The 26,475-nt window shown below is 32.4% G+C and overlaps 3 protein-coding genes across 10 annotated transcripts in view; 2 read left to right on the top strand and 1 right to left on the bottom strand.

Moving 5' to 3' along the window:
• Positions 1–6,750, top strand: part of LOC145961383 (ribosomal protein S6 kinase alpha-5) — a 34,007-nt gene extending 27,257 nt beyond the window's left edge. For 3 of the 4 annotated variants that reach the window (XM_083081509.1, XM_083081510.1, XM_083081508.1), the window contains exons 3-8: positions 598–672; positions 1,370–1,588; positions 2,284–2,399; positions 2,704–2,904; positions 3,323–3,763; positions 4,015–6,750. In XM_083081509.1, the coding sequence (XP_082937635.1) occupies positions 598–672; positions 1,370–1,588; positions 2,284–2,399; positions 2,704–2,904; positions 3,323–3,763; positions 4,015–5,577 (2,615 nt within the window). In that variant the 3' untranslated portion in view covers positions 5,578–6,750. The remainder of the gene's footprint in view (positions 1–597; positions 673–1,369; positions 1,589–2,283; positions 2,400–2,703; positions 2,905–3,322; positions 3,764–4,014) is intronic. The other variant, XM_083081512.1, reaches the window with a different exon arrangement.
• A 1,727-nt stretch (positions 6,751–8,477) lies between these two features.
• Positions 8,478–22,524, top strand: LOC145961199 (lamin-C). 2 transcript variants are annotated; one of them, XM_083081162.1, is made up of 9 exons: positions 8,478–9,220; positions 16,567–16,879; positions 17,165–17,457; positions 17,741–17,935; positions 18,327–18,549; positions 18,638–18,859; positions 19,042–19,146; positions 19,744–19,801; positions 20,809–22,524. In XM_083081162.1, the coding sequence occupies exons 1-8, from the start codon at positions 8,781–8,783 to the stop codon at positions 19,765–19,767; spliced, it is 1,815 nt and encodes a 604-aa protein (XP_082937288.1). In that variant the 5' UTR covers positions 8,478–8,780; the 3' UTR covers positions 19,768–19,801; positions 20,809–22,524. The 2 variants fall into 2 exon arrangements, with proteins under 2 accessions (XP_082937288.1, XP_082937287.1); XM_083081161.1 differs by lacking the exon at positions 19,744–19,801.
• Positions 21,903–26,475, bottom strand: part of Lapsyn (Leucine-rich repeat activity-regulated protein at synapses) — a 77,824-nt gene continuing 73,251 nt past the window's right edge. For all 4 annotated transcript variants that reach the window (XM_083081164.1, XM_083081163.1, XM_083081165.1 and 1 more), the window contains one exon: positions 21,903–25,416. In XM_083081164.1, the coding sequence (XP_082937290.1) occupies positions 24,580–25,416 (837 nt within the window). In that variant the 3' untranslated portion in view covers positions 21,903–24,579. The remainder of the gene's footprint in view (positions 25,417–26,475) is intronic.

The following is a 26,475-nucleotide window of genomic DNA, read 5'->3' as shown; positions in this document are numbered from 1 at the left end:
TCGAAAAGTGTTGTCATTTTACGCAACTATAATACGTTTATACGAAAGCAATTTCACTTTTCACGTTTCAAAGCGCGTACGATGCTCTACGTTATTAAAGAAAAAATTAAATATATATCAAAGAGAGAGTTGTTAGAGATTAAGAAATCGTTAATTGACACAGAGCGTTCCTACTTTATCATCTCAAACTCTATTCGATAAATTTCGAATTCACTCTATTTTAATAATTTTTCGATAAAATATAAAATTTAATTCTCACTCTTTTTCTTAATTAAAATTTATCATATAAATGTATGAAAAAAGTACAGGGTTTTCCAGTCTTTACTCGCATTTATTTCCGAGAAATATTTCAATATTTTGCATAGAAATTATTAATCCATTGGGGACAGATTTTCGCGGTATCAGAGGTTTTTATACAAGCTTCGCAAAAGTCGCTTTTACGGTACACGAGCACACAGCGATCAGTTCCATAATAATCTTCTGGAATTGTCGGGTTAATAGGTGTCAATAGATCGGAAATTATTAATTGATCTTTTCATCAGAAATACATTAATATGCATGTCTCACAGGATGTGTGTTTTTTCTTTTTTGTTACAGTAAATCTGACGGGTAGCGGAAGCCAAAAAGTCAATATGACACACTTCGACATTCTGGCCCTTCTTGGCACTGGAGGTAGGTTTTATTTGACACAAGATATTATTTTGAACATAGTAACATTGAACAATATTTATATCAATATTATATTAATATTATATCAATATTCACAATAATTAATACCTATGTTATTTATAGTGTGCATGCTCTCCTCCTCTCTCTTTCTCTCTTTCTTTCTTTGTATATTATTTACATTATATATTATAAATATCAAAGATTTTTTTAAATACTCTTCTTTAATATAACATAAGTACGATATTATATTTTCAGTGTTTAAGTATATTTTTAATCAAAATAAAAACTTGGCTCAAATAATAATAATAAAAAATTAATTAAAAATTAGAGCAAGTAGGAGAATAGCTTTCTTGAATCACGAGGTTAATGGGTGTTAATCGAACGGAAATCATTGATTGATCTTTTCACCAGAAACACATACAGAATATACATATCTCACAGGATGTCTTTTTCTTTTTTGATACAGTAAATCTGGTGGGTGATGGAGGCTAAAAAATCGATATGACTTCGACATTCTCTTATTTGTCAATTTTTAATTAATTTTTAATTATATCTTTAATGTAATATATGTATATGTATATTATGTTAAGTTCTTCATTTGCGATGTTTCTTTTATATCAATAGTGATATTTCTTTATTATTCTTTGAATCAATAATGAATAATACATAATAATATTTTTATCAATTATTTCTGATGCAGCTTATGGCAAGGTCTTCCTGGTGCGAAAGAGGGTGGGTGCAGATGCTGGTCAACTTTATGCCATGAAGGTGCTGCAAAAGGCTTACATCACACAGAAAAAGAAGACGACAGAACACACAAAGACCGAGAGACAAATCCTAGAGGCCATCCGAGACAGTCCTTTCTTAATAACCTTATACTACGCGTTTCAGACTAATGAAAAGCTCTGTTTAATCTTAGGTAAGCTTTGAAATAGCAAGAAATAAGCAAGAAATAAGCAAGAAATTAAAAACAAAAAAGTAATATAAATATCAATTATAGAAAAGAATAAAGTAAAAGTTGAACAAAATATGTTAACATGTGCAAGAAATTACAATTTAAGGAGGAACTGAATGGATCAGTTACTTTTAATAAGTTAATAAATCTTACGTACATTTCGAAATTCATATAAACAATAAATTTGACATTGCACAAAACACTTTTAAGCTTTTAAAATACAAATTAATAATTAATTTGTGTGAGATAAAGTAAAGATTTATCCTGTAGAATTAAAATGTTTATTTTCATGAATTTTTGTGCCGTACATTTGAAATCACAATTGAAATTGTATAATCATTATAAAAAGAGTTAGTTTGATATAAAATAATATTTGCGTCTTTTAAATTAAATTATATTTTAAAAAGCTAAAAAAATGTTTTGTGCAATGTCAAATTATTAACTTTTGACGTAACTGATTCGTCCCCAGTTCCTCTTTCTACAAATATAATACATCCAAATTGTTTAAGAAATTATCATATACATAAATCAGAATAATATGATATATATTTATCAATATCATTATGAATAATATGCGACGAAAACGGAAAAAACTTGCTTACATACCTTGGAATACGAATACAGAAAAAAATTTGAACAAAATATTTTTCTACTTTCAGAATATATTGCTGGCGGTGAGATGTTTACACATCTGTTTTATCACGAGCGCTTTTCGGAGGACGCAGTACGATTTTATGTCGGCGAGATTATTTTGGCGCTAGAACGTCTCCATGACGTACGTATTAATATAATATTAATAATAATAATAATATACGTGAATAAAAGATAACAAGTTATTTTTGTCAAAAATATCCGTTATCTGTTATCGGTTTTCTGCATTATAAGTAATAATCCATATTTTTTCTTTTAATTGCTGAGTATTTTTTTAAATTTAGAATGTGTAGTTGGTTTATCACACATATGGTTATTATGAATATTATGGATGTTGTAAAGACGCGATAAAAAAAGAAAATAACTTAATAAAAACAATTTAATAATTTAAACCGAAAGTTAATAAATTTCTCTTTTCTTTGTCGCAGCTTGGCATAATTTATCGAGACATTAAGCTCGAAAATATATTACTGGATAAAGAAGGACATCTCGTATTGACAGATTTTGGTCTCAGCAAAGAGTTCCTATCACATGAGAGAGACGGCAACGCGCGCACTTACTCATTTTGCGGAACAATCGAGTACATGGCGCCGGAAGTAGTACGAGGGGGCTCAACCGGGCATGATATTGTGAGTTGCGATATCGCCACAAGATTCTTTTATCTTTCTACATTATTCCCCGATTTTTGTTATTTAATTTTTTATTTCTTCCCCAGTTTTTAGCTTTTTTTTCTGGATAATAATTTCAATCGTTCCAAATTTTAGTTTTCTCTCCCCCTCCCTCGTATAAATTCATATAATTTTTATGACTATTATATAATGCGTTTGAAAAGTGACAAAATATAGGAATAAATAAATATAAAATTAAATTCACTCAAAAAAAAATTTAAATTAGTTGAAAAATGTGTAAATAAAAGAAAATGGAAGTATGAATAAGTTCGAGATAATATAATAAAACTGTATTATATAACATTCGTTTTAATTCATTTTCAATTATAATATTTATTTACAGTCGGAACAATAAAATAATATTTTCATATCATTGCAGGCTGTCGATTGGTGGAGCGTGGGCGTATTAACGTATGAATTATTGACCGGCTCGTCGCCTTTCACGCTGAATGGCGAAAAAACTCAGCAAGAAATCTCGAGGAGGATATTGAGGAACGATCCGCTGTCGCAGCCGAGTTACCTGAGTGACGAAGTGTGGGATTTCATTACTCGTTTACTCGTTAAAGATCCGCGAAGGAGACTGGGTGGTGGACCACGCGACGCCAAGGATCTCAAGGAGCATCCCTTCTTCAATGCCGCGCCGGGTTTCACTTGGGAAGCTCTCGAAAACAAACGGATCAAACCGCCCATCGTTCCAAAAATCGCGCATGAATTGGATACCAGCAATTTTTCGGACGAGTTTACAAAAACGGACATTACCCTCGATAGTCCAGCGATCATTGACAACAACATCGATAACAATAGCGACAAGCATTTCAGGGTAAGCTCTCTTAATTTTATCATCAATTTGTTTAGCGTTAAAGTAATTGCATTAAAAAATCAAATTTTCTGGTTAAGATATTCTTTATCGAACAATTCTCAAAACAAATTGTTTAATAGTATCAAGAGAAAAAGAAAGATAAAATATCAAGAGCTTTTACATCTTTCCGATATTTATTCCAATTTTTCGATAACGAAATAAAATCGCGAAACTAAAAATGCATAGATTTCTCATAACGAATTATTTTGCAGGGTTATTCGTACGTGGCACCTTCGATACTATTTAGCGACAACGCGATAAGCAGAGATATCTTCGGCAACGTGCAACGTCCTTCGCTAGCCACTCTGTACGCCATACGTTTCGAGGAATCCACGTTCTTTCAGACATATGAGTTAAACCTAAAGTCGCCGCCTTTGGGTGACGGTAGCTTCTCGATTTGTCTACGATGTCGACACCGCAGTACTCGGCAGGAGTATGCCGTGAAGATCATCAGCAGGATGGTGGATTCTCTTCGCGAGGAGAATTTGATGCGCGCTTGCCAGCATCACCCCAATGTGGTGAAGCAGATAGAAGTTCATCACGATCGGCTTCATACATATATCGTGATGGAATTGCTCACGGGCGGAGAATTATCGCAACGACAGCGACCGTTTTCTGAGTTACAAGCGAAGCAAATAATGCGCCAATTGACATCCGCGGTGCGATATATGCACGATTGCGGTATAGTACATCGTGATTTGAAACCGGAGAACATTGTTTTTGTAGATAAAAGCGAAAATTCGCCGGTGAAAATAGTAGATTTCGGCTTCGCTCGGATAAAGAACAGTTGCGACGAACTGTTGCGTACGCCCTGTTGCACGCTTCCATATGCTGCCCCGGAGGTCATAGCCAAGAAGGGATACGACGAGAGTTGCGACATGTGGTCCTTGGGCACTATTCTGTATTTCATGTTGTCCCGCGATCAGCCCTTTCGAGTAAACTCACCTGCCATAGCGAATCGCATCAGAACTGGCACGATCGACTTCGAAGGCGAGGCTTGGAGTCATGTGTCCACTTCGGCAGCGCAAGTTATGAAGGGTCTGTTGACAGTTGAGCCAAACAACAGACTCACCGCAAGAAATTTGAAATATCATCCATGGATGACCAACGATGGACCACTTCTCCCAGCGACGCCAGTCGTCGATGTAAATCACGTAGATTACGCTATGGCCAGCAATTCAACATCAAGCGCGATAGAGCGCGAGGGCTTCCGGTTGCGTGAAGTCGGCGATGCCAAACTAGCTAAGCGTCGCAAGCATAAATGCTCTACTTCCAGCTCCTCGTCACGACCGTCCTCTTCCTCTTCGAGTCCTATGTCATCGATTCAGTTGCGTCCACCGAGCACCATGGTGAATACCACGAACAACACTTCCACCTCGTCACCGAGCGTCTTCGACTTTAGCGAGGAAGCAATCGAGTACCTGACTTCTTCTTCCTCCGATAATTCTAATTCTCCGATATCATATTCGCTTCTGCAAAAGCGAGCGATGAAACATGCCAAGCACAATCTCGAGTCATCGAGTCCACAGAAAAAGGGTCGACATCGACACGATGTCGATAGCGAAAATAGTAGCAACAGTAGTAACGGACCAATGACACGATTGCGAAAACGTAAATTAGAACAGATGGTAAACACAAGCGGAGATGCCAGTTCCGACATTTCCGTGGAATCGTACGAATCACCCTCACAGATCACGCAGGACGAAACGAGCGTTCACAGGAAGCACAAGGCAAACAAGCGGCCGAAACGCCTTCCCACGATTATAGTCGAATAGAGTTTTCCTATTTACGCTCGGTCCAGTAAGTTATTATCTTGTTTCCTATGCATTTTACACGATATTTAACACGTTTGCCTTCGGCGTTCATACAAGACGCAAACATCGCATCATTCCTATTCTCACGAATTTTAGAAAATATATGTATATATAAAATTAATCACATAGAACTACAGAACTACATACCATCTCCTATCATCTCTGAATCTACATTTATCTATGTAAATGATAATAACACAAGCACATTTTTCTGTGCTATTAAAACATTTGATACATTAGAGAAATGTAGAACAATACTGTATTACTACGATCAGGGTTTCGATGTATCGACGTTTTTCCGCGAGAGTTTACTCTAAATATGTACAAAATTTTATTTTTATTACCGCTATCGAGGGAATGTGGCAAATGGGTACGAAAGGTAGTAGTAAGAATTTTGTTAAACGGGGGGTTGTCTGTGATTATAATGCGAGATGGATACGCATTAAGTTATTACAGCTTATACGATAAGTTATTGTAACTTATTATACGCTTTCGTTAAAATTTTCTTGCAATCGATAATCTTAATGAAATAACGGTGACGATCGACGAGCACGAAGAAAATTTTAGCGAATGCTTATGATGACGGTGAAATATGCGATATGCAGTGAATGTGCCTAAGAAAATTCATTTCGCTACGAGTACATTAAATCAATGTACTAGAGATTAGTGACACATGAGATAATGTGGAAATAATTTAAGCATCTGTTATTTTCACCAGTGGTAACTTAATGACGACAGCAAAGAGAAAATTGAAAAATCGGACTTGCTTAAAAGAGAATGGATATAGTTTTTCTCTTGGAGATAACGTAATTGAAAATAACAACATATTTATATGATTTTTAAGACACAACTTATTTAATAATTATTTTAATATAGATCTACACTAAATATAGAAGTCGTGCGGAGAAAAGAAATTAAAAAAAGAAACAAAAGAACTATTCGGGCGGGCGGGCGGATTTTCGGGAAAATAACAGATGTTTCTATTAATTTCGTAGTGATATAATCAAAGTGCAAGAGAGTGGATTGGATTTTATTGAGTAAATTATTAGATTTGACTAATTAATTAAATTTATTTTGATCTATTTACCGTTGAAATGTAATCAATATAATATCTTTCTTACAATTCTTAATCTTGTTTAATTTATATATATATATATATATATATATATATATATATATATATTTATATGTTATATATATTTAATATATATATATATATATATATATATATATATATATATATATATATATATATATGTATATAATATATTTATAATATATTTATATATATATTTATACATATGAATTATAGGATACAAGATTATGAAAATTATTTGATCAAAATCCGTTTGATCTCTATCCGCTTTGCCGTTTATGTTATATTTTCGAAAATGTAGAATGTTACAAACGAAAAAGAAGAATGTTTTTTTCTCTATATACATTTCGCCATCACAAAGCACTGATTGTGAGAAGAAATCTTGTAATACTACATCTAGAGCGATTTGCATTTTATTTTGGTCTAAAGTTTTTGATTAGAAATTGCTATATTTATATAGCAAGATGGCTGTCTCACCCGATGTATGGCAGTTGCTGTGAGAGATGAAATAACAAAATGGCAAAGACTGAAATGTGGTTGTATATCAACTCAGGGATCAGATACGTGTTAATTGGATAAGGTTTTGTGTTATCTTGTATTGAGATAGCGTTATGCGAAAAAGCATGCACACATGCTTCTACCAAAGATGACTGAGGCAACACTGCTCTTTATAAGACCAAAAAAACAAAAAAAAATATGATATGTACGGTGAGAAATTATGTATATATAGAGATATTATCGAAAATTTTTTCATCATGTAATAATTATGTAAAGATATTTAAAGACAAGGAAGGTGCAGATGTAGATTATATCTATATATTTAAGAGAAGGCATTTCACTATAAAAAATCATATTCTTTAAGAAAGAGAGGAGATATATAAATATATATATTTCTATGTAAATTCTATACATAAAAGTCATTAAATCTCATAAGTTACATAAGTTATATATAAGTTATTTGAAACAAAACAAATCGATTTTTTCTAGTGATATACCAATCACTTGTTATGTTACAAATGCTCCTTCGAAGTTTGTAGGTGACAAATAATATAAAAAAAAAATATATAAATATATATATATATATATATATATATATATATATATATAGAAAGTTATATACAAGTTGAAGGGCTTGTATGCAAATGTTGTTCTGTTGCTGTAAGTATGTATAAGAGAAAAGAAAAATTACCTTTGTTACCACTGGTTGTTAAATATATCATGCGATATTTTGTATAATATAGCTGTTTTGTTAATTCAAAATCACCATCATGAACCGTTTCGTTTAAAATGAGAGAAATATCTCGCATCTTTTAATTAATTCTAAATTGTGAAAGATTATATTTAGTTGAGTGAGAAATTAGTTTCATTAACATGACAGATTGTACGGAAATATTTCTTGACAATTAAGGGATAAAACAAAAAACTTACTTTTATTTTTCGACGCTTTATTTTAACCCTTTTGGTTCCACGTCTGTTACATTCAAACTCCTTTATCGTTACAATTAAAAAAAAGTAGGCCATAGAATAATACATAGGAGAGATTATTAGATAGAGGATTCAACAATCCCGCCTAATTGAATATCAACGAATATTTAATTACTCGCGCCGCGATTGGTCGCGCATTTCCTTCATTGTCGCCGGCGGCGAATCGGGTCGCTCGACATTAGGCGCCCTTGCCCGGCTCGGGGCCCGCGATTGGCCGGTCGCGCGACGCGACGGCCAATGGCGGCGCGCGGCGCACCTTCCCGCTTAATGGCGACGCGAAACCCGGCTTGTGATGTGGCTGTGGCGTCGTCGCACACTCTGACCGTTGGCCGCGCTGACCGTGACCAGTAGTGCGCATTTAGCTGCGAGGTGTGTATCCGATCGCGAATAGAAACACGCGCTCGCACGGACGCGCTGACGCTTTCGGCAGCGAGTTGACGATTCGCCAGTACGCACGCGCCCGGTGCTCTTCCGTCTCTTTCCGACCCTCGGCGTCCGAGAGGGTCTCGGAACGTTAGTCGCGACACGTAACCGAGAGACCGCGTGCAAGAGAGGCCACCAAGACCGACCTCCTCCGTCAACGATGTCGACCAAGTCCGGCAAGAAGACCGCGGCGGCGACGGCCGCCGCCTCTTCCGCGACGACCGCCGCCTCGTCGTCGTCGTCGAGCATCCAATCCCCGCAGGGCACGTCGACGCCGATCGTCGGCCGACGGCCGGGTAGCCCGCTCAGCCCTACTCGCTATTCGCGGATGCAGGAGAAGCAGGATCTGCAGAATCTCAACGACCGTCTGGCATGTTACATCGAGAAGGTGCGTCACCTCGAGTCCGAGAACTCCCGGCTGACGCGGGAGGTGCAAAGTACCCAGGAGACCGTCACCCGGGAGGTGTCCAACATCAAGGCCATGTACGAGCACGAGCTCTCCGACGCGCGGAAGCTGCTCGACGAGACAGCCAGGGAACGCGCCAAGCTCGAGATCGACACCAAACGCCTGTGGGATGATAACGAAGATCTCAAGAGCAAGTAAGTGATACGCGCGATAATCTTTAAAAAGGGAATAAGCTATATCCTATGTATATATCCATCTCGAGTCGGCTGTATTGTTTTTACATTGCTTCTTTACTCGCGAAATGGATAAGGAAATATCATTAATCACAAGTAATATTGATAGATATTGGCGCAAATTGAGCTTGCGACATTTTGAAAATCATAGTCTGCCCGAGGGTGAAATTTCTATATAAAAATAATTTAATAGGATTTTTTATCTTGTTTTATGCTTAATGAATTCGTGAATTTCTTGCTTGTATAAGGTAGACATGTATCATTGTTTAGACAATAGTTGCACTGCAGTAGTCGGCAAAGTAAAGCTCGGATTTCACCGCTATAGAGCCCGAGACATTTTGTTTGCATCTGTGACAGATTGTAAAAATACATTAGATAACAACTCAATCTCGTTTCAAATCATCCCATATTTTCAATTTCCCCTCTCGGCCTCGAATCATTTAGTTGCACGCATTCGCAGACTGATAATCTTGCACGCGATCACGTCTTCATCGCATCGAGTCTCTGTATTTTCAATATTTCCGACTCTGGCCTCTCTCTATTCTTAAATTAATCCAGTCTCCGTAAACTGTATGCGTTCTTTTTGCGCGCAGTTTCCTTACTAGTGATATGACATATAATCTCAAGTTTGATTATATTTGTTACGAGTTTAATTTTATGACACAAAGGCAATGTATATGAATATATCATGGATAATTCATATCCTAGAAATTAATGTGTTTCTTGAAATAGCGATGATGTAAGCTTTAAGGTGTGACTATATTTATATATTATGAATTCTTCCATATTTTGTTATAGCATGTTGTTATAGCACATTGTTTGAATTGATATAAAAGCTCTTTCGTTGTTAATGTTATTTTAATATTCATATAGATGTAAAGGATCTGATATTTTGTCCAATTTATATGTGTGCAACATGTTTACGTCGCACTCTTGAACATTATGGATTGTTAGTCATTCTCTCCTACATTCCTTGACTCGGTAATTTTTGTGAAATTATCAGATAAGAATATCCATTTATTGAAAAATGCACACACTCGCTATAACGTGAATTTAATTTGCTGGTTTGTCACAGACAGTAGACTAATAGACAGTATTTTGCATCGCTAAATGTTGAGAAGTTTAAATAATTTATACGAAGAGAGAGAGAGAGAGAGACATGTATTTATTATGTACATATTTTAAGACATACTGTAGTTAAATATTTTCCATCCAATATTTTTTACATATATTTTTACAAGCTATAAAAAATGTAACATTAAAGAATGGTAAGGTGAATGAATAACAAAAAATTAAATTAGGCCACCTAGAATATGGATTCTTAGCAATGTGCATTATAAGAGCGTTCAATATTCTCAACCTGTGTTTGCGATCGATACTTTTGTACCATTATGTTATCTTTTACCTCATTTGCGTGCTGTTTAATAATATCGATTCTCATAGCCCTATCAATTCATTCGCCGCGAAAAAGAGATTTTGTCAGTTAAAAGAATCGATAATTTTTTGTCGTATTATCGATCTTTAAATTAACCAGCAGACGGTTATGCGTCACGTGTTATAAATAGAGTGTGTGTGTTTGTCAACAAAATAAGATCCTCTAGATGATGTATCAATTGGCTTTAATATGCAGATATATCAATTTAAATCAAAAGAGAAAACAAAAAAACAAACATTTAAAATTATATTAAGATATATATTATAATTGAAGTGATAAAGATAGATATAAAGTAGATATAAAAAATTCAAGATATAAAATTTGATAAAAGGATTAAGAATTATTTTCTTTTTAATATTTTTCTACTCCTTCTGAAAATATACTATTTATACAACAAAAGATATACAACAAGATAAATTAGAAGAAATATGTAAACCTTTTTTTAACAATATATAGAAGGCATTCTAGCTATAGAAAAAGAATTCGAGATAATAAAAAAAATCGAGATAATAAAAAGAAATGCAAATAAATCTATCTACGAAAAATAATTTTAAAAATTAATAAAAAAATTAAAGAAGATAATATATATAATTTGCAATGGAATACAAAGTACACAGGATTCTATTTATCATTATTTATGTATATATATATTCTGATTTTTTTAATGATTTTTATATATATTTCAGAATACAAAAGATTATAAGTAGAATTTTTCACAAGTCATGAATCATCTGAAATGGGCCTGCTTTAAATAATCCATAATTCGCGTCAGAAAATTCTATTTATAATTTTTTACGTCTTTTGTGCATCTTGATATATATATTTGTGTATATGTATACAATTGCGTATGTATATATGCATTGCATTCTTTAAATATTTTTTATATTACGGAGTATACGAAGTTATTACTGTAGGATTCTCGGTCAAGAATTACGCTAAAAAAAATTGTCCGTGAATTTCAAAAAAGGACAAAGGACCGAATGGGGATTCGATATGGGCAGGAAATAATTTTCGGCGTGAGCGCGCGTCTCGATGTCGCCCGAGACCAGGAGAAGGTCCGAATGAACGGAGGCCGGGCCCCGGTGACGTTACTACGAGCAATTGCGTCACGTTTACTATGCGGCGATGATGTCACCGTGCGCGTCGACGTATCACCTGACCTAAAAACATTGACTCCGTTCCTCACACATGTTCTTCATATACGTATACATACTTCCGGCGCGTTTTATTTTACTGTTGAATCGATCGACTCTGTGCGAGAGTGAAACTCGGAGAAACTTTTACTACAATACACCTATTCAATTTCAACCCTTTATCTCGGTTTTCCCACATTGTGAGGATCAATCGCGCCGATCAGCTTTGTTTAATTCTACCGGTTATTCATACAAATTAATAATGTACGGAATGGAAAAGAAATTAGAAGATTTCATCGTAAGCTGCTCATCATGTGTTTTGTTTTATTTTATTAAGTTATTTTGTATTTCTCTAATATAATATTTTTTATAAAATTAGATATATTGTTTTTTATATTAGGAAAATAACTTATTTAGATTAGAACCATCGAGTGTGCAGATAAAAAGAAACATTTTATGAATAAAATTTCATTTGTCCTTTTCATTCACGTGAAATACACAAAATTGCATTTATTATACGTTTATATGCGACAATTGCATGCTTAATGTAATTATAAGGTATTTCTAAATTACAAGTTGTGTGCGATAATCGAAGTCTAAAGGGCTGGGCCTGAGGTGACGAGAAATTACGGTGTTTTCTGATATACCGTTACTATCGCAATGCTTTACGACGCGACATGTTTCCCGTAAAGCATCTGTCGTACCCGGTTTACCTGAAGTTCAGAAAGAAGGTTCAGAAACGCATCAATTTTTTCCATCATCTGCACCTTTCGAAATTACATTTTTACCGCAAGTCAATTTGCGTTATAAAATATTTCTGTAAAATAAATCATATTAATAGAATATTTTGCATATTGATTAAAAGCATTCGTAAAGTATCAAGATTGAAATCCGGGAAATAGTCATGATTTGTACAAACTCATTTTCACGCTACAGACATTTTTAACAATGTCGATGTAATACCATGATCTATTAATATGATGGTATTTCGCGACTCGGTTGTTTACTCTGCAGACAATGCCATGTTGCATTTGTTATCGTGGCTCTTTTGTCTCGTTGTCTTGGATCTAAGGACTTTCCGTGAACGGAATTGTGTCAGCGACCAAAATTGTGGCTCTTTATTATACGATAGGCGGCTTTTAATTATAGTTAGCATTCAGAAATCTAGTGGTCCTTGGGCACGCGAAAAAAAGTTACGATGATGCAAGCGCTTTTTAATAAAGCACTCGGCAAATACGAATATTTAAAATATTGAAATTTAATGATAATCTTATAGGATTCACAGAATTATGTATCTCAAAAGTTTTATTATTTATTCTCGGATTAATATTTGAAGTTGTTTTCCTTAATCTTTAGATCTCTTGAAAATCTTGTGAATCTTGTGAAAAGCGTTACAAATCTCGAAAATATGATAAATATAAAATTAAAATAACGTGTTTTTTAATAAGAAAATAATTCGTTAAAGAATATGGATGATTATATTAGTATTCACAGAAATACGAGTAACCTTGCAAGGCATTCTGTACATTTTTTAAAGCTTCTTTCAAAACTTTTCGTTTTGTTCCATTGTTGTCGAAAATAATGAAAGTTTCTCGGACTTTCTGAGGAAAAGAATTTCTTTTCAGTTTCACCGTTTCCTCTAAACCTAAAGTAAGACAGTTGTTAAATCCGTAATTCAGTTATGATAAACGCATGATAAATAATATCATTCGTGCGTTCCTTATTTTTACGTAACGTCGATGATACGTTTAAATATTACTAATTATTGCTTATACATATATGTGCAATCATTATGCAACATGTTTTTCACGCGAATAAAAAAGGCAAAATTTTGTTTAAAATCTCTTTTCTATTTGAATTTTTATAATAATTACTCTATTAGATTTTTGTGAAAAATGAGATATTATTTTTTATTTGAAGTAAAAAAATAAAATAATGTTATAAGATAAAACCGAAGATGATATGTAATGAGTAATTTATAATAAAAATATAATTAAAGTATAATTTTTTAAATAAAGGTTTTTTTGTATATTGTTATTTTGTGGGTAAATATCGGAATTTAACGAAACTATCAGCATGAAGCGGTATCTATCGAGGCGATAATGATTGTGTGAATCGATGCGAATTTTGTACCACGCGGCTTGATCTCGAGAATGCTTTTGTGTAAAATTTCGGAGTCGCGAAATCAATCGCCGTCTGAAAAACCGCTGTACGAAATCGAGGATGACATCATGTGCGTGTGTGTCAGCCATTTTACAATGCCGTACACTCGCGAACGTAAAACCATTTTTGGAGCTGCGAAGACCGCGTTCTAAGGTCAGGATTATATACAAGGTGTCACATGTAACGTGATGATCATCTCTGAATTAAGATAAATTGGACATTTTAGAGCTCTTATTGATTTGTTTGAAATTGACAAGACTAATGTTATTATTTATTTACAGTATTTATTTATATATAGTCAAACAATTATTAACATAATAATATAATATTTTTTTTATTTAAATGGAATGTATATAGGCATTAAGTGTTTTCAAAAAGGATTAACATATATGCAAAATATAAAATAGATTCTCATCTTGATAAAAACGAAAAATCCTTTTTACACATTTCATTTAATATAATCGAGTAATAAAATTAAGATTTGCACTTGGCTCCTCAATTAATCGCGGGAGCGCAAAATTACAAATTAGTTCGCAATTAAACTTGACGCTTAACTTTGTAGAACATGTAACGCTCGTTGTTCGTTCATGTATGGTATACATAACATTGTAACACTTTTGAAGCGTCTCGTCTGTCTCATTTCGCTCCGATTGGCTGCGAGGGAAGACTTGGGCGACGACCATCACCCCCTGCTAAGAAGCGTATAAATCCTGAGGCTCCCTTCTTTACTTGCTCTTTGTTTAGAGCAGTGATGTCCAATTTCGTTGAACATTCGGATTAACTCGCGTTTCGTTGCATATTTGATAATAATTTATAATGCATATAATAATTATAATAATTAATACATGTTTTGCATACGTATAAAATTTATCATAAAGGCACATTTAACGAAATATTAAAATAGATAACTTGAGATAGTGTTATAAAGTTACAATACGAATTATTATGAATGTATGATAGAAATGACAGCTATAAAAGTAAATTATTATATCTCGAACATATGTATTTATAGATATATGATATAGGTATAGATGTGGATATAGAATTTACAAAGCTATATCACACAGAAAATGTAGATATAAAATATAAAATAAAATATAAAAATTGTCAATATGATAGAGAATTTAGTATCTGTTATTTTCTAATAACTTAATTCAATTTTTTTTTAATAATATGACAATATTGAATAAAAATTTATTGGCGCAAATGATGCATCGATTAATGAAACTAAAATACAAATAATAAGAATATACTTATCAGTAATATATGATTAAACTATAAATAAAAACAATAAATGATCTACATTAAATCAAATTTGACTAGCGTGACGTTTATAATTTCACATTTTAAGTATCGCAATCAGCATAATTAGATGATAATTATAGTTCAATTTGCCATTAATCAATATATTTTCGTGAATCCGCGCATATTTTTCATTTTTAACTTTAAGAATGGCAACGCGAGATCTTCTGGCAACCGGACGAATATTAAGACAACAGTCTGAGCCACCATGGTAGAAAATAAAATTCTCGATGTGGGTCGTGCACTGCTTGAAATAGAAGCGCGTTCTCTCCTCGACCGGACCTCGGCTTCTTTACATTCGATGGAATGCTGTAAACGATGGCGAATTTGTCATAATGCTCCCCGCTTACACCTTAATGAATGTCACGTGTTATAATTGCGTTTTCCACTTAGAACTGAAGAATTCTCGCAAAATAAAAAAAAACAATTAAAAATATCCTACAAGAAATTATTCTATATTTAATCTATTTTTTTTCATTCATTTTACTTGCTTCTAAACTATTTTCTCAATTTAATATAAGAGTCGTTAAATCATATTTTCTGAATATTATCGAAAATATTATCGATATTTTCTGAAGATATCACGGTAAGAAAAATAATAATTTTCATTTTCCACGAGAATAGCATCATTCGATGTTACCCGTCTAAAGGCAGTAGGCCAAGGATAACGACACGATGTCGATTCCGAGTATTTTATGTCCTTCGTGGAAGATTCGAAGGATAGAAGCCTATCTTTGGTGAATTAATAAAACTCGATTTTGTGTATAAACGCTTATTAAATTTCTCTTTCATTTTTAAATAAAACTGCAATTATATAGAAGCGTTTAATCCTCATCAATTAATATGATATTTGATTATATCTTTGATTATATCACATTAATATGTGATTTTAAATGTAAATATTAATACAAGTAAATGATAAGTAATTAATACAAACAATCTTAAAATAATTAAAGTGATATTTTAATTTATATTTTTATTTAGTATTGTAAATATATGTAATCTCTCCTGTAAACGATAAAACGTTATATAATCGGGTGCTCATATCGCGGTTTACAAACTTCCTACGTTGATGTAAAAACTTGTAGAAATCTAGCGAGCGTTTTCGATTTTAAAATTATTATTTTTCGAAAATATTAAGAGTTTAAATAAAATGTTTAGAATAGTAAATGTACACATCGAAGATAAATTATTCTACTAACGAAAATAAATTATATATATATGTTTGTTATTTAATGCGCACGACTAATATTTATTTAACGTATGTTCTTTAGATTGGAAAAGAAGACGAAGGACTTGCAGATAGCAGAACGAAATGCAATGATATATGAAACACGCTGCAGTGATCTGCAATCGCAGTTCAATCAATCGCAGGCGGAGCGCAAGAAGCTCGCCGAGAAAGATCGGGATTCAGAGAAGGAAATTGATCGATTGAAAGCATTGCTCGACGACGCGCGAAAACACCTGGAGGAGGAGACTCTGCAACGAATCGACTTGGAGAATAATATTCAGAGTCTCAAAGAAGACATCAGTTTCAAGGATCAAGTTTTTCAGCAAGAGCTTACGGAGACTCGTACGAGACGACAAGTAAGTAATTATTGAAAACGACACAAGGTCTTTTAGGTCTTTATTACACCATTACAAAGATATCGTTCATTTATTGTTATTTTTACACGAAAAGTCAGTAGATGAATATTTATACTTAAAACTGACAATATAATCAGAACTGTAATAGAAAAAAAACTAAAAACACGTTAAATCTAATCAGTAATGTCGATACAATCATTTTAAAATTTGTAAATGTTGCTTTATTCGTTGATTTTTTTAAATAAATTTTTCGAAACCACTTATAATGTTATGTTTGCATTTTAGGTTGAAATATCTGAAATAGATGGGCGCCTCGCAGAACAATATGAGGCTAAGTTACAGCAGTCGTTACAAGAATTACGCGATCAATATGAGGCGCAGATGCGTGCTAATCGAGAGGAGATTGAACTTTTATATGAAAATAAAATCAAGAACTTAGCATCTCATGCACAACGTAATAGTGGTGCCGCCAGCATAGCAGTCGAAGAATTAAGACAGACACGCTCTAGAATCGAAGGGCTTAATTCAAGAATCAGTGAGCTCGAAGCGGCTAATAATGCGCTTAACGCACGAATCAGGTAACTTTTTCTAAAAAAAAATTTTCTCATTTATAAAATGAAATCTTCATATTAATATTTAAATATAATTATTTATTTATATACTCCATACCATATATGTTATTTTGAAATGAACAAAAAGAATAGATAATATAGAAAAACCGATTTAATGGTTTTAGAAAAGTGGTTTGAGAAAAATGTTTTATAATTTATAATTGGTATATACCTAATTAATGTTATTTCTATATATAATATGTCAATATATGAGTAAATATACAAATAACATAAATGTACTTTTCGACAGAGATCTGGAAAATTTACGAGAAAACGAGCGTGCTCGTCACGCAGAAAGCTTGGCTGGATTGGAAGCAGAATTAGCACGTATGCGAGACGAAATGGCTCAGCAGTTGCAAGAATATCAAGATCTCATGGACATTAAAGTGGCACTTGATTTAGAAATCGCTGCATATCGTAAAATGCTCGAGTCTGAGGAGGCCAGGTGAGCCAATATATCATAATCTCTTTAAATTTGAATGGCAAATGCCCTTTCTTCCTTATTTCTTTAAATCCTTATTGAATCTACATCTTTTATTGGACAACTACATCTACATCTTTTATTAATTTCTTTCTAATTCTCTTTTATTTATTTTTTTTTAATGCTTACTATTTAAGTATGTCTTGTAATTCTTCTTTGTAATCTTGTTTCTTGAATTTTTCTTGCAATTTCGTTTTTTTAATCTTTATTCCATTTTTGTTGAACACTTAATATTTCACTGTTAACTGTCTTAAAAGATATAAATAGGATGTATAAGATTGAATCCGAAATCTGTTATCGATATTACATGTTACTTCAACGTAAATATTAGATATCAATTTATTTTAATTTTCAGATTGAACATCACACCTATGCAATCGACGAACACGTCTGGTAGAGCAACTCCGTCCAGACATACGCCTCTTAGAGGCGGTAAACGAAAACGCACTTTGTTGGAGGAAAGTGAAGAGCGCAGTAGTAGTGATTATAGCATTACAGGTACTGCTAGGGGTGACATAGAAATTGCAGAAGCAGATCCCCAAGGACGATTTGTGAAACTCACTAATAAGGGCAGTAAGGTAAGGCTGAAAGAAATTCATTTCGACCTTATTTGAACTATAGGTAACACATATTTCTACATATTGAATATTATAATTTCTGTAACAGGAAATAAGTTTGAGCGGTTGGCAGCTTATGCGTAAAGCTGGTGCTCTGGAAACAGTTTTCAAGTTTCATCGTACCGCTAAACTCGAAGGAGGTGCTAATGTATTGGTGTGGTCGGCCGATATTGGTGCAACGCACGAGCCACCGTTCAACATCGTTATGAAGGGTCAGAAGTGGTTTGTAGCAGATAACATGACTACAACTCTGATCAATAACGAAGGAGAAGTATGCATCATCACCAATCATGCATTTAATTCTTAATAAATATTTTTTTTTTCAATAACAACATGTGTAATAGATATCTTTAAAACTGAGAAAAACAAATTTTGCAAAATAGAAACAGATCTCTTATTAGTTAAAGTATTATAGAAAATATTTAAAGGAATAAATTTTTTAATTTTTAATAGGAAATGGCAACTTCTGAACGCAAGAGACAACAGTTGTCCACAAGTTTATCTCGGCATAGGGAAAGTATGGGATTCCGGTCAGCAGAAGAACTTCATCACCAACAGGTAAGGACACAGTAAATGTTTTATTGCATTATGCATTACATTGAATATTGTAAGTATCGTAGAAAGCTTTAAACTAGTTCCGAAATTAAAATACAAGAGTAGACGTCATTAGGAAAGTTGGATATAATAATATAACGTTTACGTCAGTGTTACATTATTATATCCAATTTTTATCAGCGTTATATTCTAACTGCAGCAATATTTTGATATATTATCGACGTATGAAATTGTATTTACAAAATTATAATAGTTTACAATTGCAATAATATAAAAAAATATTTCTTTAGCAAAAAAACTAAAAAGGTATTAATCAATAGAAACATAACTTCAGAGACCTCAGAGAAAGAAGAGAACATTTTTTGAGATTCTTAAACATCATTAAAAGAAGACAATGTGGCTATGAGAATATTTATTTAAAAGCGCATTATTAGGGACCAATTTAATATTTACACAAAAATGTAATTCAGACATTACTTACCTTTCACTTGTGTTTTTCAAGATTTGTTATATACAGAATAAGTGTTGCAGTTATAGACAACTAATTTCTTAGGGGTAGGGGGGTAGCGTTTTTACAACAATTCACTTCTTGTTCCATAGAGAAGATATCTCTACCCGTATTAAGGGTGAGGGCACACGACTCTGATGGGCACTTTATGTAAGTTATTTTATAACCTATCAGATGTTCGAACATTACGTCGTCAATAATTCTTCGCACTCATATAATATATAAGAATTATTTTGCTTCATATTTTGTTGGTTTTCATGCAGCACTTTGCCTGGATACTCACCGCTTAACAACTAAAATCTCATGCCTTACGAGAATTAATATAATCTTGGTTAAGATTATTATATCATCTCCCATCAATTAACCACATTGTCTTTAATTAAAATATATTATTATGATTATTGTATAAAACATACACATCATTAAATATTATTTGCGTAGATAATTAAGCTTAAAGCTTTTTTTTAAAATAGGATTTGAATATTTAATGATAATTTGTAAATAAACAAATTTTATGTATTATAAATACTGTTATAATGTGTTTTAATTTAAATTTTAAATTTTCTGAATATCTGTGCGAAAGATCTTACGTCGATTATATAAGCTTTTGTATTGCATTTTAATGAATAATCAAATTTTTTTCTTTTGACATTACATAAATATCAATTGTTCATTTTGTGATTATTGATATATGTATATATAATTGAATTATATGACATGCAATATGAGAAATTATATGCGTTTTGCTTTATTTAAAATGTGAATGATAGTAATATTTATGAATAACATAAATTTAATTTAGTGTGTAACTGATGTATTGTACATTATTATATTAATATAGATTATACAGATTGTATGCAAATAATAGGGATTATGCGGATTAAATGTTATATGCAAAAGAATTTCAGGCAAAATAGAGTAATGTTAATTATCAAAAGACTATATCTCATATTTTCATATATATATATGTCTTCTTTATTGTGTGAATTTAACAATAATAAAGGTTCATTATTCGCTTGTATATGTAACTAAATAAACATGCCAAATATTCATGCAGTGAATTAGGTAAATTGTGGGGCCCGCGGTAATTACTCATATTTATTTTATGTTTTTTCCGTTCGTTTTGTTGATGAAATGTTGTACGTTTTATGTTTCAGGGCGATCCCCAAGGTGAAGAACGTTGCCGCATTATGTGAACATAAATTTATCATAAGCTTAAATATTTACATTACATTATACTCTAAATTAATTTTGATAAGTGAATCTTGTATTTCATATCTTTGACATTATACTCTAAATTAATTTCTTTCTGTTCATTTTTTTCAGCTTAAATATGAGAAAATATTTTATATTTGATCTTCATATGCATAAAAATATATTAGTTTTGTATATTCCAATAGAATATCTATTTTTTTTTTATTGTAATAAATGTAAGAAAATTATATAAAATGTGTTTCATAATTGTAATATGTTTTTTGTCTATTATTATATTATTGTCAAAATATTTTAAAAGTTTCTATGATAATGAAGCTTTGTAAACGCTGTATAAAAATTGAGAAAAAAATTGTGCTATTAGAGAGAAATTAATTTAGAGCATAATGTCATAGACATAATAAGTTTTACGAGATTCATTTATTGAATATTCACTTGAAGAGCAGGAGGATAATAAATAGAAAAAAAAAAGAATGATAAATATATATTGCAGTTAAAACACATTATATAATTTTCTCCCATTTATTGCAGTTGAATATATATATGTATAACGTATGAGAAAGAGAAAATATTGTATATTTCAGCTAATGCGCAAGAATTCTAATCAAACTTAACAACTGGATTCCGTAGTATGAATGAAATATATTGCATTTACAAATTCCTTTATTACATAAGAGAAAGAGACAAAACTGTGCTATTATATTCCGTTGAACCCACAGTCATACAATGGTTGCGCGGACATTAATAGTAGTAACGCTTGCATTCAGCCAATTTCTTCTCCATTGTTATGTGCTGCATACAAGTTCACATTTACTACCATGCTAATGTATCCATTACACATTAGCATGGTGGTAAATGTGAACTTTTATGCAGTTTATACTCTTCAAATTGTAACATTGGACAAATGATATTTCAAATGTGTTTTAATAATTAATACTTTCTTAATTTATAGTGATAAGTTATGTTTATGTTATCATTTATTATGCCTAAAAGATAATATTCGATAGAGCGATTATATTCAATAGACTGTCAGTATTCGTTTTTCTTTCTTTTTTTTTTCTTGGCTTTTTTTATGACAGTATGAAAAATTGTGGGAAGGCAATATATGATAACTATCAGTTGGATGAACAGTTTCGTCACCTCATACTAATACAAAGAAAACGCTTAACTAACATTCGATTGAATGTTATTTCCATTTTCTGGCTGAATGACATTTAACTCGAATGTCGCAGCTAAGTGCTAAACGAGTAGGTTCTTCGCAAAATTGTGCATCGGACTGCGCACCGGCTGCTACTGATGCGCGGTTGATTTTTCTACCGAAATAAGATTCATAGAAAATGCAAGAAACATATATTTGTTCTTACAGTCGCGCGTCCGCCTGCGCATTCAAAGTGATTTTTCTCAATTGTATTCAGCTTTATATCATTTATATACTAATAATAAAAATTATAAAAATTAACCGTACAAATGTATAATCATTCTTTTTCACGATAGTGTGAAAGCAGCTATGTTTAGGAAAACATTAATCTAGAATAAATCTTTTGATAGAGACAGAGTATCAAACAAAATTAGACAGATTACGTTGTTCGGACAGATTCTACATTTGCAAGTACATATTAAATAAGCTAAATATTTGTACATAGAATTAAAAAAAAAAAGAATCTTTGTTTTAAAATTTAAGAATCCTATATCTTATCGAAATGATAAAATTGCATTTTCGCGAATTATTAATTATGAATTTATTGATATTTTCAATGTTTATCTTTTAGAACAAAATTCATCAATAAAAATGTATCTTCCGTTTTGGCGATGAAAATGCGTCTTTTATATTACTCTCTTCTGTATGACTGTACAGATAATGTATTTCGAAGTGTACACATTACATTATCTTATAAATCTTTAAGATCGAATAAAAAAATTAAAATAATATATGCTTTTAATATTTGTGGAGGAAATCTTGACTAAAAAGCCTATCCCAAGGAAGAGATTTCAAAATTTTTAAGTACAGTATTTTTTACGAAGGTTTTAATTTTCTTTATTAAACTCTTATTAGCTCATTTTTATTTTTATATTAAATAATTTTGTAAATTCAGAGAAATATCTATGTGTAAAAGAAGTTTCTTATTCTCGAACACTTTTCTGTTAGATAAAAGATGTAGAAATTGTTAATCTTGTTTGAAGACGATTTATTATGGATCCCCAAGTTTTATTATCTTTGTACATATAAAGATTTCTCATACATATTAAAAAAGGTAACGTGGAAATTAGTATAAAAGTTTTTTGACATATCATAAAATGCGCGCGTTATATATATGTGTAAGTTTATATTTAATCATTTCGATAGTACGATTATATTCTATTCGCCTTACGATATTACGATGAAATCAAACAATTTCTTATACCCGTATGAAATAAATATAAGTATCAGGAACTAAACAAAATACAGTACCAAGGTTTAAAATATAATTTGATAATATTCTTTTACATACTGAAAAGAACTTTTCGTACACATATATATATCTAACTTAATTATTTATCCTCTAAATATGTATATGTAGCAATTTACAATAATATACATATTCATATAACGAAAATGTTTTAGAAATAGAAATGTGTCGAAAAAGAGAGAGACCATAGCTCGAGGAAATAAGCGCATAAGTCTGTTATTACAATGTGAGTATACATTATTTTTACAAATAAATACACAAAGTTTCGATTAGAGCTATTCATAAATACAACTATTTAAACTTGATTAGAAATAAATAAAAACACGCGCAAAATATTGCAAGTTTTTCGACAGAAAGTAAATAAAACCATCACTTGAATATAAAGAAATTCACTTTGGCGTCGCAAAATCTTCCGCTGGAAAAAATTCTGCTTAAGTACCGTATAAACTGTACAATAAATGCACGCTATTACATCGACAAAAAGCACGTGACGACATTGAGCGATTGGCTTCGAGATTCATTCGACTGACGTCGAAGAAATCAACATTAAGATTTCCTACATATCGTCGCGAAGAGAATATAGTGAGATAATATTCGTTCAAACACGCAGAGTTTCTTGAAAATCCGCCGCACATTCATAGATTTTATATGTAAATATCGTAACTATTATATATATATGTGAACACAATATAGAACATTTACACATTTTATAAGTTAACGCGTTTATATCCTACAAGTATAATCTCCACGGAGCTTCACGAGTACTTTCGATAAAGCTGCTTTTCCCTTTTCAAAATCTTAAGTAATCTCTAACAATAAGTATCATTCCAACATATTTTGTTCGGTATCTTGGCTTCTAGATAATCGCTTCTGCTTCGCGTCGTTCGCGTTTTTAAGAAGCTATATAATAATATATCTCATTTTTTCTCAAAAACTTGTAATATTTTTCAAAATGGCATCGCGCCAGGAGCATTCGAGTTATATAATCTTACGTTTATTGAACATCGCGATGTGTATTAATGATCAGATACAAACTTAGGCACGTAACCGCAGATATATCCGATTTAAATTCTCTGTAAATCCATCGATTAAACTCTTAATAAACACCAACAGTTTTTTCTTGAATATTTTAAACGTTGTTTATTTCTCAAAGTGAATACATCAAAACTTTTACCCCTTCCTTCGGGAATGCGTAGAATTCCACTCTCATCGTTGACGTAAAAGAGCCATTACATGGTTCTACGGCTATACATTCTTCTAGCGATTATTTCACGAATTATCAGCTTTCAGATTACTATTGAGCAGCTCGGTGTTGGCGTTGTTCGCCGTTAACTGTTGCTGCTCCTTCTGTTGCTCCCTGCGTCGCCTGCGATTCCGTTTGTGCACGCAAAACAGCACCACGAAAATTACCAAGAGGAACGCGGAGACGCATGATACAACCAGTATCCATGTCGATCGAGCCTTCTCGGTCTCCACCTTTTCCTGTATGATGGATGAGCATTCGTTGTACAGCTCGTACGTCCGATTGCTGAATTGCACATTGGCGCAATCTTCGATTGGAGAATTGGTGCAATTGTAGAAATTAGGCTTGATCTTGATCTCCCGTAGTTTCACCCAAGCGTTGAACATTTGACACTCGCAACCGCCAGTATTGAATCTGATGTTATTCTTGGATAAATCGAGGATCTCCAGCGAGCAGAATGGCGCCAAATCCTCAGCGCTGATCGAAGTGATGAAATTATCGGACATGTTGAGATGAATGATAGTCGGCTGAGCGCCTAAATTCGGAATCCTGGTGAATCTGTTCTTGGTTAAATGCAGTATCTTGAGGGGCGAGGTGACCTCTACGTTGAATATCGAATCGGTGAGCTTATTGCGACCGAGATAGAGCGTGCGGAGATACGGTAATTGAAAGAGACTCGCAGGTAGATTGTCCAAACCATTCTCCGTGAGATCCAACACCTCCAGATAAAGCTGATTAGCGAAGGCTGCTTCCTCGATGTTTTGAATGAAATTGTCCCTTAGGTAGATGTAAGCTAGACTCTTGTAAGGAGTCAAGTCGTTGTTTGTCAGTTCTCTCACTCGATTCAGGCTAGCATCCAGCACCTAAACAGAGAAGGAATATCAGGAATATCAGAACATGCGTATATGTGGACAGATAAAATAGTCATGTATGTTTTCGAAAGATTATTAATGATAAATGAATAGAATTTTTGAGAATCATTAATTTATGACTTGAAAAGTAAATTATATAGATCGATAATATTACTATGAGAAATAATAAATAATATCGGATAATGGTAACTTTTTTATTTTTACAGGCACACAGTGCGTTATTCAAACAAAAAGATTGATACGCTATTCATCAGATTTCTGTTAGTAAAAATGTTTCGGAATGAAAAATGGTAATTCTACTGAAAAGGGATACAGGTCAACGTTTATCAATAAAATCTTTGTTTCCGTAAAGATGCACTTGTCAGATTAGCTGACCAGCGAGAAGAATTAATGGCCCAGCTAACTCAATAATGCAAGGATGCGAGATATTAACACGATGGAAAATGGTTTCTTCGACACGATATCTACCCTTTTGATACGCAATGAAAAAAATAAACATTTTAATATCCTATTATTGGTATTAATTTAATAACGAAAACTGTTTAAATCTGTAAATAAAAAATTTTTAAAATAATCTAAAATAATCGATTGTGAAGAAAAATATTAATTATATTTGACAAATATTTAATTTGTCAAATTAAAAATTTTAATCATACTATATAAATTAAACATTTCGAGTTTTCGTAGTTTGCTTTTTTAAAACACAAATAGTCTATATGATAATTCTTGTAAGATTAATTGTAAAATATTCTGTTGATCTCTTGCATGAAATAGACCAAACTCCGAAATTAGTATGTCTGATGTTTCTGCGAATGTGTCTACTACTATATATTCTCTGCGTACAAGTCAACTTTGTCAATTGAATGCATAAACAGTTCTCTGTCCGCGCAAATTCATATATACGTCTATGTATAATTCTTGATATATTGCACCGTAAATTTACACATAATCCTCACAAGTATATTATTGTCAATTATAATAACGATGTGATTTTATACTGTATAAACGCCTCGAATTTTTATAAATTTCTAATATATTGCCAAGTTTTTA

Source organism: Camponotus vicinus, unplaced genomic scaffold (genome assembly GCF_025532165.1).
Source record: "Camponotus vicinus isolate PSW18456_S1 unplaced genomic scaffold, iyCamVici1.0 SCAF_11, whole genome shotgun sequence".
NCBI classification, from domain to species: domain Eukaryota; kingdom Metazoa; phylum Arthropoda; class Insecta; order Hymenoptera; family Formicidae; genus Camponotus; species Camponotus vicinus.
This window is presented reverse-complemented; position numbering and strand designations above follow the sequence as displayed.